Source organism: Bombus affinis, chromosome 14 (assembly GCF_024516045.1).
Source record: "Bombus affinis isolate iyBomAffi1 chromosome 14, iyBomAffi1.2, whole genome shotgun sequence".
Lineage (NCBI taxonomy): Eukaryota > Metazoa > Arthropoda > Insecta > Hymenoptera > Apidae > Bombus > Bombus affinis.
This window is the reverse complement of record NC_066357.1, coordinates 11,219,946-11,231,575: the sequence shown is the minus strand read 5'-3', so window position 1 is coordinate 11,231,575 and position 11,630 is coordinate 11,219,946. Positions and strand designations below refer to the sequence as shown.

At 29.8% G+C, this 11,630-nt stretch overlaps 5 protein-coding genes across 9 annotated transcripts in view; 3 read left to right on the top strand and 2 right to left on the bottom strand.

The window, feature by feature from the left end:
- Position 1: 1 nt before the first annotated feature.
- On the bottom strand, positions 2–2,723 carry LOC126924046 (peptide deformylase, mitochondrial-like). The gene is made up of 3 exons (XM_050738117.1): positions 2,297–2,723; positions 1,526–1,903; positions 2–219 (listed from the first exon to the last, which is right to left on the bottom strand). The coding sequence occupies exons 1-3, from the start codon at positions 2,525–2,527 to the stop codon at positions 121–123; spliced, it is 708 nt and encodes a 235-aa protein (XP_050594074.1). The 5' UTR covers positions 2,528–2,723; the 3' UTR covers positions 2–120.
- A 326-nt stretch (positions 2,724–3,049) lies between these two features.
- Positions 3,050–5,600, top strand: LOC126924024 (3-hydroxyisobutyryl-CoA hydrolase, mitochondrial). Of its 3 annotated transcripts, none has more exons than XM_050738083.1 (8): positions 3,050–3,369; positions 3,438–3,633; positions 3,815–3,969; positions 4,052–4,293; positions 4,389–4,630; positions 4,702–4,921; positions 5,009–5,196; positions 5,323–5,600. In XM_050738083.1, the coding sequence occupies exons 1-8, from the start codon at positions 3,367–3,369 to the stop codon at positions 5,451–5,453; spliced, it is 1,377 nt and encodes a 458-aa protein (XP_050594040.1). In that variant the 5' UTR covers positions 3,050–3,366; the 3' UTR covers positions 5,454–5,600. The 3 variants fall into 3 exon arrangements, with proteins under 3 accessions (XP_050594040.1, XP_050594041.1, XP_050594042.1); XM_050738084.1 differs by having other exon boundaries at positions 3,051–3,369; positions 3,438–3,525; XM_050738085.1 differs by having other exon boundaries at positions 3,052–3,369; positions 3,438–3,525; positions 3,923–3,969.
- A 444-nt stretch (positions 5,601–6,044) lies between these two features.
- LOC126924051 (GTP-binding protein SAR1) lies at positions 6,045–8,319 on the bottom strand. Of its 3 annotated transcripts, none has more exons than XM_050738130.1 (6): positions 8,190–8,319; positions 7,680–7,776; positions 7,311–7,430; positions 6,957–7,022; positions 6,632–6,867; positions 6,045–6,556 (listed from the first exon to the last, which is right to left on the bottom strand). In XM_050738130.1, exons 2-6 carry the CDS (start codon positions 7,720–7,722, stop codon positions 6,440–6,442), a joined length of 582 nt encoding a protein of 193 aa, XP_050594087.1. In that variant the 5' UTR covers positions 7,723–7,776; positions 8,190–8,319; the 3' UTR covers positions 6,045–6,439. The 3 variants fall into 3 exon arrangements, with proteins under 3 accessions (XP_050594087.1, XP_050594086.1, XP_050594085.1); XM_050738129.1 differs by having other exon boundaries at positions 7,976–8,237; XM_050738128.1 differs by having other exon boundaries at positions 8,054–8,236.
- A 145-nt stretch (positions 8,320–8,464) lies between these two features.
- LOC126924031 (50S ribosomal protein L1) lies at positions 8,465–10,524 on the top strand. Its single transcript, XM_050738097.1, has 8 exons — positions 8,465–8,738; positions 8,932–9,130; positions 9,212–9,416; positions 9,515–9,697; positions 9,775–9,889; positions 9,971–10,089; positions 10,163–10,260; positions 10,354–10,524. Exons 1-8 carry the CDS (start codon positions 8,729–8,731, stop codon positions 10,481–10,483), a joined length of 1,059 nt encoding a protein of 352 aa, XP_050594054.1. The 5' UTR covers positions 8,465–8,728; the 3' UTR covers positions 10,484–10,524.
- A 544-nt stretch (positions 10,525–11,068) lies between these two features.
- Positions 11,069–11,630, top strand: part of LOC126924007 (cadherin-99C) — a 73,018-nt gene continuing 72,456 nt past the window's right edge. The window contains exon 1 of the mRNA XM_050737996.1: positions 11,069–11,620. Coding sequence (XP_050593953.1) covers positions 11,618–11,620 — 3 coding nt within the window. The 5' untranslated portion in view covers positions 11,069–11,617. The remainder of the gene's footprint in view (positions 11,621–11,630) is intronic.

Here is an 11,630-nt window from a genome sequence, read left to right as displayed (position 1 = left end):
GTTTTTCAAGATCACAGTATTTTATACATTTCCATATTACATTTCAATTTAACTTGTTAACAGATTATGTCTAATAATATGAATTCGTGTACACGTTATAAAAACTATTCTACAGAATACTTAACTTACAGTATCTTTTTTTACATTAGTGCAATTCTCTTCGTCCCAATCTATATAGTCGAACGTAAGCGGAAACATTCTATCGGTATATATTAAGCCCTGAAAAAAAAAAAACAAATAACTTATTGCATGACTTAACTCAGTAATAAAAAATTATACTTCATGGAGTTATTCCTGAACGAGTAAGATCACAGTTTGCTAGATTAATAACTGATGGTTCAGATGGTTGTCTTTGTTCTATCAGTCAAAATCATGTCCGATCTTATTTGAGAGACTTATTAGTTATTATAAATCTAATTCGACAATTTTTACTAGTTTGTCCGTTTGAATCCCAAGCAGCGCGATCGCGCTGTTTAGATTTTGTGTCGAAAAGTCCCAGCACATTTCAACGCTACGGACGGCTCACGGTATTTTGTATTTCATTGTTATCTTCTCAATAATTTTTATTGAACAAAACTTGAAATATTTATAAACTAATAGTATGCATGTATAATAATATAGATATATTTCATAAAATGACAAATATGACGAGCGCTATTTCGCCGCTTGCTTCTCTTCGCAATCGATTAAGACAAGCGCTATCGCGCTGTTCGGCATTTCTCGACCCAGTTTTTTCAAAGACCCCTGGGACTCGAACGGTTATTCTAAATTTATTTACAACCATGAGAACATCGACATAGACAAAACAAGAATTCTCATGCTGTTCATATATAAAAGACTGCTCTTTAGAATGATTTTGCAAAAAGAAGAAAGGAAGGAGACCGTTTATAATTCAAACGGGGGCATTCCGTGTTCTAACAAATAAAATACATAATAAATTTACTGATTGTTCTTAACATTGTCCTTAAGTATATCTACATTTTTCAATACGTTACACTACAGGGGAACAGCAAAACAAATATCCTATTTTGAACAAAAAGAAAAAAAGAAAAAAAAATAAATAAATAAAGAGAAAATATTGTTTTGTAATGAAAGATAAAGATCATGTCAAAAACTATGTCATCGTATTAGATTAAAAAGTACTAGTAATTAAGTTATCCGGAATGAAACAGTTCTATAATTATACAACTAAAGACCAATATACGTATCTTACATCATTAATAAGAAAAGCTATTAAAGCTATTAAAAACACATTTATTGTAAGATGGTTGAAAAAGTATACAATATATATAAATAAACAATGTAATGTACGTGAAAGTTTTACCACTTTACGATTAAATTAAATATTAGAAGTGAAAAGTTATATATTATGGAAAAGAATATTTATTTTTTGGATAGATCTTTACAGAAAAAGATAACTTGAGAAAATGTACAAATTCTAAAACACGTTTTCTTCGGAAAGCATAGATAACAATTGAAATAATAAGCGACAGAAAGTAAACTGACGAAACAAATGGTAACTTACTTTTAAATGATCCATTTCGTGGTGAACGATCCTAGCTAACCAACCATTTGCTTTCCAACAAAATGGTTTTCCAAATCGATCAAGTGCTTTGATCTGAATTTCTTTCGGCCTTGGTACTTCTGCTTGAAAATGGTTGAGGCTTCCGCATGTTTCGTAAAATATCAGTTCTTCGGGATTTATTATCTTCATTTCTGGATTAATAAAATATGTCAACGGAAAAGGTTCAATTTGACAATGTGATCGTATGGATGGATGAATATCTTTCACATAGTCTTCCGTTACTTCGATAGCAAATATTTGCCAGGATAAACCGATTTGTGGAGCCGCCAATCCTACTGTGTCAGATTTTTTCAATATTTTATGTAAATGATCGAGTACCTATAGTAAATAAATAAACATACGTCATCGTCGTAAAATGGATTGCAACATAGAAAGAACAACTTTGTTATATTGTTATGATATTTTTTGGATAACTTCTCTACGCGTAGATATCTTTTCACAAGAGAAAGTATCTTACAGAGTACACAAAGCTACATACTAGACAGAGGTAATCTCCTCTTTGATATCACTTTAGTGTACTAATAACGTTTAGCTTTATATTTTTCTGATATTTTTCTTTTATTAAAAAACATAAATAAACAAGTTAAAAATTAATTTGAAATATTTTAGTGATTTGTAACAGGAAGAAATTAGATTATTGTATTATTATTTGTATTATTATTATTAGAATAGCTATAACAATTAGTTAAAAATGTAAGAAAGAAAACGTACCTTTTGAAATTCTACCGTATGTATCTCTTTTGTGTCGACAGGTGACGCTTTCTGTCGCAAAATAGGATTACCAACTTGACAAATGTGATCATAAGGAGGTTTTACAGTTTCGACTGTTTCCCGAAAATATATCGAAAAAAGTTGTTTAATGCTTCGAAAACTAAGAGAACGTAAATTACACTTCTGCACATTATTTGCGCATCTACTGATCAAATTGGAATATTTGAACATTGTAATGATTACTGTTTTACAGTATTTTTTTAAATCTTTTAGGACAGTCAGTAGGTTATGCGTCCACAAAGGCTATAGATATGTTGGTACTGTCTTTAGCCAAAATCGCATATATATATATATATCGTATATATTCTGTTTCGGCGCGAAAATATGATACTAATTCGCCTTAGTTAGACACAAATATTGTAAATATTTTTAAGAATTACAAAAATAATCATAAAATAGTTAGAAAATTTATATAATAGAGAATTTAATAAATTATTTAATATGATCATCTATTGTACAATATTATTTGCATATGATTATAGCGATCGATTCTTTATTCTATTTAAAATTACAGAATATTTCAAAAAAGTATCTTTTTATAAATCTTAAAAGATATTATTCTTTCACATAATACATGATATCTGCTAATAATTGCTTTATGTATATATAATGATATTTAATTAGTATAAATGATATATGTATATGTATTTTATTATTACAATGTAACGATATGATGTATTTAAATATATATAAATATAACTTTCAATTTAACTACAATGTATAAATTGTGTTTTATGTGCTGTCAACATATTTTACGCTTATTACATAATATCTCGAGTGATTTCAAAATGACAATTATCATTATGTTGCGCGTATCCATAAAAAAAAAAAAAAAAAAGAAAAAAACAAGAATATCAACATACTAATTTAAAGATATTCCATAACCTGTGTGACTAAGCATTTCTTAATGTACTTACTGGATACGTTTGTGCTGTAATATTTTACATTATTTGTACTAATATTTTGTGTTTTAGTATTAATTTGTACAAAATAGACAATAAACAGCCAAAATGGTAATCATTATTTATATATAATTTTACAGTAAAGCTGCAACTAACATATATACACCTTTTTTTGTTAGATAAAAAGTGGTACATTAAAACTAAATTGCGTAGCTGGTAATTCAATTAATAAACTTAGGTATTTATCGGCACAAGGTTCTGGTACAGGTAAGGACATGGTTGTAAAATTTGACAATCACAATCCAAAGCCTATTATATTACCACCTGAAACAATGCCATCGACACCATATCCAACTCCTGTGGTAGAGATACCAGGTTTTTTAAAAAGAAATCTATTTCAAGTATAATTATAATGAAAGATCAAGTCGTTATTAAATTCTATGTAATAAAAGTTTATTTAGTTGACAATACTTCTATAGTTGATGATAGAATAGACATATGAATTAAATATTGATAATAAATTAATTTATGAATAACATATATTATTACAACTTAGGCCCTATCGTTGAGCCTACGCTTCCTCAATCGATACCTCAACCTCAACCTCAGCCAGATTCTAAACCACCTACTGAAATTCCAATGCCTAATAAAACTACAATTACAGCCAAGGAAGTACAACGAAACATAGAAGATGATGTCTTGTTTGAAGATGTATGTATATTTATAATTATAAAATAAACCATGCAAGTGTAAAAATTAAATATTTATTATAAATATCTTTCATTGAAATAAGGTGGGAAACAAAGGTGTTATCATATTAAATCGTCCAAAAGCGCTGAATGCCTTAAATTTGTCAATGGTCGAAAAAATATATCCAGTACTTAAAAAATGGGAATCATCTAAAAGATTAGTAATAATAGAAGGTGCGGGAGAGAAAGCATTTTGTGCAGGTGGTGATGTGAAATCTGTCGTTAATACATTGAGAGAAACTGGGAATAATATCTTAGTTAAAACATTTTTCAGAAAGGAGTATACGTATGTTATAAAATAACTTAAACAATACGCTCTCATATACTTTACAAATTAATAAAATCATTTAAATAATTAAATTTTTCATTTGTTAAATATAGTTTAAATTACCTCATTGGTAGTTATAAAATACCATATGTGGCTACAATAGATGGAATAACTATGGGTGGCGGTGCTGGATTATCTGTTCATGGTAAATATCGAATTGCAACAGAGAAGACATTATTTGCAATGCCAGAAACAGCAATTGGATTATTTCCTGATGTTGGTGGGACCTTTTTTTTACCAAGGTTGAAAGGTAAATTGGGTCTTTATCTTGGATTAACTGGAGATCGATTAAAAGGTATGAGAAGCTATTAAATCTAGCAATTGGCGTACTAAGAGCTTTCTCATAGCTATGTATCATGTTGAAAGGCATTGATGTAGTACTTGCTGGCATTGCGACGCATTTCATTCCTTCCGAAAAGTTACCATATTTAAAACAGGATCTGTTAACAACTGAACAATCTGATGTTAAGGAAGTCTTAAACAAGTATCAATGTATAAAATTCAATCAAGAATTCCGTTTAGCACCATATATGAATAAAATTGATACATATTTTTCTGCATCGTCTGTAGAAGAAATAATACAAAGGTAAAATGATTCTAACAATGATTAAGCTATGTAGGATTATAGTTTATTACTTTAATATTTACTTAATGCTTATTTATTTTAATGAAGATTAAAAGAGGATAATTCAGAATGGGCCAAAAATACATTGCAAATGTTATTAAAAGCATCTCCTACTTCTCTAAAAGTCACTATGCGTGCTATTCAAAAAGGGAGCACATTAAATCTGTCAGACTGTTTAAAAATGGAATATAGATTAGCGTGTACTTCTTTGAACAGAACAAGCGATTTTTGTGAAGGTGCGTATATTTGCACGTTTATTTATAAGTGTATATTCTTTCCTTCAAAACAATTGTACTTCATGCAAATATATAAAGTTTATTTATATATTATTATTATTAATATCATCATCACTGTTACTACAGGTGTAAGAGCTCTTTTAATCGATAAAGATCAGAAACCAATGTGGAATCCCAACAGTTTAAGAGAAGTAACAGATGCTTATGTAAATCAAAAATTTACGAAACTTTTAGAAGAAAAAGAATTGCAGCTTTGAAACTGATCAGAATATTAAGGAAATGACACAATAAATGAAGATTATATAAAATAAACTCGCGCGCGCGCGCGCACACACACACAAAGTATACATTATGTATGAAAAATAACGAACAAAATATATAAGTGCTTATAATTATTATGTTAATACACACAAATTTTATTTCCAAATCCTTTTCTAATTTTTTGTTAATCAAGTTTGCATAAACATTTATATAATTAAGGATAATTTGTGATTTTTTTACAAGATTTTATTAATATGTCAAAAAATTGCTACCAAAATGTAACAACATTGATAGTTCTGTAATGGAACGTATGTGCTTCCACCCTTTTTATAAGTCGTACTTATACTTGTATTTTATTTAAAAAAGAAGAAAAGAAAGTGATTTTTAAAGAGGGGAAATGACGGTGTATTAAGCAAGCAGAATGTATCACTTCCTGCTTTATTCATATCTTTAATTTTGAAGTAAAAAAGAGAAACCAAACTAAATACATTTACAAACATTATACTTTTTAATTTTGAGAAATTTACTTCAGATATTTTCAATGTAATTAAAATATTTACATGATAAAAAATAATTTTAAGAAACGCTTAAAATTCTTAAATAGTTTATTACTTTATTTATCAAAATGTTTATATCATTTTTATTATGTCAAGTATTTCCATAATATAATTTGCAAAATGACAAAAATTCACAGAATTTGTATGGAATTAAAAAAATTTATATAGATTGTAGGCTCCATGTATTAAAATAAAAGAAATTAGTTCTATCACGTTTGTCATATTGTATTTTTTGGATGTTTTTTTAAAACTTATTTGCACTGTTCTGAATCTGTTTTATTGCAGTTTATATATTGATATTCCTTTCCTACTGCACAATTCACATAAAGGATAATACACTTCTGCAATAACATCCAATATGAATCAGAGGAAAGGGAAATGTAATAAACTGCCACAAATCTGAGTATTTAAATCATTTTATGCATTCAGTCAATGTACTGAGCAAGCCAGCGAAAGCCTTCGCCATACCCTTGTCTTTTCAGTACTGAACACATAAATAATTCCAATGGACGACCAGGTATTTCACTGCGAGAAATTTTCCCCTAGAATTTATATATATATATATATATATTATGGATTATATGATTATACATGTTAAACAAATTGTAACTATCTACCTTTCCTGTTGTTTGACCGTACAGATTGAAGTAATTTCTAAGTTCATCCTCTGATGCTGCACCTGGTTTATCGATTTTATTACCTAGTACTAAAACTGGACATGCACTAAGTTGTTCATCTGTTAAAAGTGCATCAAATTCAGCTTTTGATTCTGGTAACCGTGATGTGTCACTTGCATCAACAAGGAACACTATGGCATCCACTGCAGGGAAATAGTCTTTCCAGACTCTTCGAGCTATAAAGGAAGAATGTCTCATATTTTAACAAAAATAATATTGTACAATTTAATTATAGCCAGCACTGAAACAAGTTAATTAATTATACCTTGAGGATGTCCGCCAAGATCGAATGTTGTGAACCTCATGTTTCCAATAGAAAGTTCTTCTGATGCTGAAACATGAAAACATATGCGATACACCATTATATAATGTACTACAAATAAATTTAATCACTGAATTGTAAAGTATAATTGAAAAATATTGAGACCGAATTGGCATAAATCAAAATTACTTAAAGATAAATGTCTGGAATCAACTTTTTGTAAAAAATTTTTTGTATTAATTTATATAAATTATATGTATATATTGAGTAAAATTACATAAGAACAATTGTGTCATATGTAAATTTTTAGATATACATGTATATATAAATTATATATTGATATTGAATATTGATTACTTGGATGCAATGTAGGCACATGTTGAGCTAATCGATCATCTTTTAGCATGTGAAGTAATGTAGTTTTGCCTGCATTATCTAAACCAAGAAACAAGAGTTTACCACTCTTCTTCCAAAGACCTAAAAATTCAAAACGAATATTATACACGATACACAAACAAAAATCAAATCGAAATCAATGTTACAGATATTTAACGATCTAAGAAAATTTGTATGTTTTTTATTAGGAAAAAGAAGGATATAATAAAGTCAATTTGCATGCATCTTCAGCATGACTTTATAAATATAAATATAATACAAATGCATTGTATGCATAGATCAAGATATATATTAAAAATACATATAGAAAATTATGGAGATTACACTCACCAAGATAATTCAAAACACCTGCAAACCAGTCCCAAATGAACATATTTGTAGATATGGATGAATGTCAGCTCTACTATATACTAACTATCGAATGACTCTGCAACAATGATGAGTTGACAAGATTATCGTGTGTAAGTAATTGCGGTTATAATAGAAGCCACCTATTAAATTCATTACAGCCTTGATACAACTCAAGATATATCTAAATTACAAGAAAAGCTCTACTAAAGTGTATAAGTATAAATAATAGTACCTACAACTGGTTATCTATGGTCAAACAAACATTAAATCATTACCGTTTATTACATCGAAATGAAGAATGGTATTTGGAATATAATCGGTGAACGATTACAGTTGAAATGCGATAGACTTACCAGATCTCGCCTACGAATAACAGTTTTATAATGTTTAGTTCACCACCACCAAATCGCAAAATTGCAGACGGGTCAGAAAAGCGTTCGCATGGTATAATTATGTAAAACTCATTTCTTCGTCACTGGACTAACGTACCCTATATGAAATATATGAAGCTGCAAAAGACGGAGAAAAAGTGTTTTTCTTGCTATACAAAGCACAACTTTAACGAGCCTAGTTGGCTGGCAGTTGGCACTGATGACGTCTACTTCCGTCTGCCATATTGTCAAAATAGTGCTGTTTCATAAATGAACTAGATTAATTGCTTCGAATTTTATTCCATTTTTCAAGTTATTATTTTGCATATGTTTGATGACAAAAGTTATATCTGTTTAGTTTTTCTTAAATCAATTTACTATATTCCGTGATTGTAACGAAGGATTATGAAAACATTTTGACGTTACAGAAAGAAAGAAATAGAATTTTTATGTACAACGAGTATTAACATTGTAGTTATAAAAGATATACAGTGTATATAGTAACTTAAACAAGTTATCAACGATATCGTTTTAGTTTTTATTATTTTATTAAGATTTTATTTATATCGGGTGTTTAGAAATATAATATCCCTAGCATGTATTTTATTTGGTAATTGTCCTAACCTATTTAAGCTTGTTTCATGTATAATCACGACAATGTTAGCAAGTAAGTTATTTTTAATTTGTATTTATTTTCAAAACATGGTTGTCTTAATAAACCTATATAATACATTTCACGAAGCGTATGAGAAAATCATATATGATACATAGAATTTTGTTTATAACCTGGAACGAAATTTTCGGATACTAATATATAGTTATTGGTTTTATTTTTGATTAATTTTAATCGATATCTACAGGTTGGTTGATAAACAGTTTCCGTAGTACATATAACTGTAATGCTGGATACAATATAGGTTCATACATGTTTATGCAAAGTCGCGATTATGCAGCTAGGAAAGGAACAAGAGAAAGGTGGAGGTTAAAGCTTAAAAAGAAGAAAGTTAAGGCAGTAGTTGAACAAGTGGGATTTGTCCCACATAAGCAGCGTAAGAAGGAGTGAGTAATTTGTAGCGTCGTGTTTATTGTCATAGTATATATTGTTACAATGTATAGAGTACATTGATAATTTAATAACAGAACGAAGGTGGAAGTTTGTCCACTTACTACCATGAATGAAAGTTGGAAATGGAAAGCAGTCGATGATGTGTACATAGTAAAATATCATCAGCAGCCGGTGTATTCATTAAAAGAAGCTATAGAAAATCACCGTGAAACGCATCATCCAACTATGCTTAATAAGCCTAATGCAGTTGTTAATGCATTTATAGAATTAAATATGAGGGTAAAAAACGATGACTAATATTTCTATGCAGTTTTTATCGTATGTTAAAGTAGATGAAAAATACTTTTCTAATAGAAGTGTTTTATAAAATATACTAGCGTGAGAAGAAGAATAGGTATCTTGATAAATTTACGAGAATCATTGATACACCACATATATTTACTTATGGGCAACCTCAGAGAACGGTATTAGCCTTTTGCAAGAATTCCCAAGAACAGGAGAATGCTAAAAATGCTGGAGCTGACTTAGTCGGTGGTATTGAACTGATAAAAAAGATTCAAGTAAGTTAAAGCATTACACAGTAATGCTATTATATAACAATCTAAAATATGTATAAATATAAATGTAATTATTACAGAATGGGACATTTGCTTTCAAAGAATACGATTGTATCGTAGCTCATGCTGATATTTTAACCGACTTGTTATTAGTTAGGGGCTTGCTAAAAAAGAGATTTCCAAATTTGAGAGCAGGTAAATAAACATAGTCGTTAAACATAAGGGCTTGTTTACAATTATTAAAATGTTTAAATATCAATGACTTAAATAATTCAGGTACTTTGGGTAATAATATGAGCCAATTAGTTAGAAAGTACAAAGATGGAATCGGATACACTGCAGAGCCTCATAAATCTTTCAAAGAATATGGTCAAATTAACGTGACTTTTGGTTTGGTAAATTTATAACATATAACATTATACATAATCGATAAAGAATATGTCTTTAATCTGTTTATTTAATTATAAGCTTAACATGGACACGCAGGAATTGGAAGAAAACTTTTCCTCGCTAATTAATGACGTTGAATCGATGAGACCAAAACGCGATGGATTATTTATCGAGAGGTACATATATGTATTTAAATTGGTAAATAATACACGAAACTTTTATGAGATAGTAAAGTACCACAATAATGTAAACATTTAAAAACGTTGCAGAGTTCAAATAAGTAGTGAATTGTCTAAAGAATCTTTTAAAATTAACCATCAAGATTACCTTGCAACAAGTAACGAAGAAGAAACAAAAGAGCAAGAACAAGATGAAACAGCAATTATTAGTACGAGTTAATTATTTGATGTACCGCAAATAAAATTATTCCTAACTATAAATTAAGCGTTATATTATTGTTTATTATTACGTTTACCTGTTCCACAAATATATCATTTGTGTGCGCGCACGTTTGTGCGTGTGCACCTATATACATATATATGCCATTAATTGGTTGGTACAATTATTTTCTACGAAATGTAATATGATAAAATTTTCCATACATAGTGTACGTATGTAGGTATATGTACATGTTCTTTTACTTATATGTACATGTTCATGTTATTTTACTTTATCGTGCTAAAATAAAAAGATTCGTTCAAAACGTCATACATACACGTATTTAAGAGTGTATCAAGTCTTAATTGACACGAATATATCGAATACAACATATTAAGATTTGATGTTTAAATATTTCGGGGATATAATATGATAATAGACTCTATTTATATATAAATATTCGTATATAAGTATATCGATGTATGCAAGTAGGGAGCAGGAAAATGAAAGAATAAGACGAAGCGAAGTGAAGCAAAGGTAAAGAGAATGGAGAATGGTGAGCGATCGTGGTGGTGAATAGAGTGGAGGGGCAACGGCTTACCTACCTGCCCGGTTGAGAGCTCAGTCGGTGTCCGCCAGGTTGAAAATCCGTGACTTCTCCTCGTTTCGTACGTGACTTTTCCCATTTTTATTAAAACGGCGCGAGAAAAGTGGAAAAAAGAAGATATGAAATACAGCGAAACATATAGAGCTGACAATTACTCTTTATTGAATGCTGGTTAAAACGTCCGTTGATGAAATTGGCGATGAACATCAGGTTTTCTTAAATTAGCAGAAAGTCAGGAAGACGTTAGACAAGGCTTTTTCTGTGCAAACTCGATTACAGTGGATGTGAGTGCGCGCTTCGATACATGCGCGATCCCACGCGTGTCGCAAACAACGTGTGTGTGTGTTTACATATGGTGATCTGTGTCGACTGTGTAACAACCAACAAGCAAGAATCGTGATTTTGGATTGCAGCAAATTCGTCGACGACCGATTAGTGTTACCGGCTATTTTATAGACATGCTTGGGTTCGACAGCAGACAGTAACAACACTAGGTGACACACCGGCGTATATAACACACGCATGAGCATACACTAGCGCACACAGTTATGGTAAGTACAT

What these genes read in the sequence shown, in the direction of transcription:
- LOC126924046 (XM_050738117.1), bottom strand. Translation starts at nt 2,527, where the DNA reads ATGTTCAAATATTCCAATTTGATCAGTAGATGCGCAAATAATGTGCAG. An exon ending in ATACGGTAGAATTTCAAAAG is followed by an intron (nt 1,904 to 2,296) that starts GTACGTTTTCTT and finishes TATTTACTATAG; the next exon opens with GTACTCGATCATTTACATAA. An exon ending in ACGAAATGGATCATTTAAAA is followed by an intron (nt 220 to 1,525) that starts GTAAGTTACCAT and finishes TTTTTTTTTCAG; the next exon opens with GGCTTAATATATACCGATAG.
- LOC126924024 (XM_050738083.1), top strand. An exon ending in TCCTGTGGTAGAGATACCAG is followed by an intron (nt 3,634 to 3,814) that starts GTTTTTTAAAAA and finishes ATTACAACTTAG; the next exon opens with GCCCTATCGTTGAGCCTACG. An exon ending in TTTTTCAGAAAGGAGTATAC is followed by an intron (nt 4,294 to 4,388) that starts GTATGTTATAAA and finishes TGTTAAATATAG; the next exon opens with TTTAAATTACCTCATTGGTA.
- LOC126924051 (XM_050738130.1), bottom strand. Translation starts at nt 7,722, where the DNA reads ATGTTCATTTGGGACTGGTTTGCAGGTGTTTTGAATTATCTTG. An exon ending in TCTTGGCGGACATCCTCAAG is followed by an intron (nt 6,868 to 6,956) that starts GTATAATTAATT and finishes CTTCCTTTATAG; the next exon opens with CTCGAAGAGTCTGGAAAGAC. An exon ending in ACGGTCAAACAACAGGAAAG is followed by an intron (nt 6,557 to 6,631) that starts GTAGATAGTTAC and finishes TATAAATTCTAG; the next exon opens with GGGAAAATTTCTCGCAGTGA.
- LOC126924031 (XM_050738097.1), top strand. An exon ending in ATTTCCAAATTTGAGAGCAG is followed by an intron (nt 9,890 to 9,970) that starts GTAAATAAACAT and finishes TAAATAATTCAG; the next exon opens with GTACTTTGGGTAATAATATG. An exon ending in GATGGATTATTTATCGAGAG is followed by an intron (nt 10,261 to 10,353) that starts GTACATATATGT and finishes AAAACGTTGCAG; the next exon opens with AGTTCAAATAAGTAGTGAAT.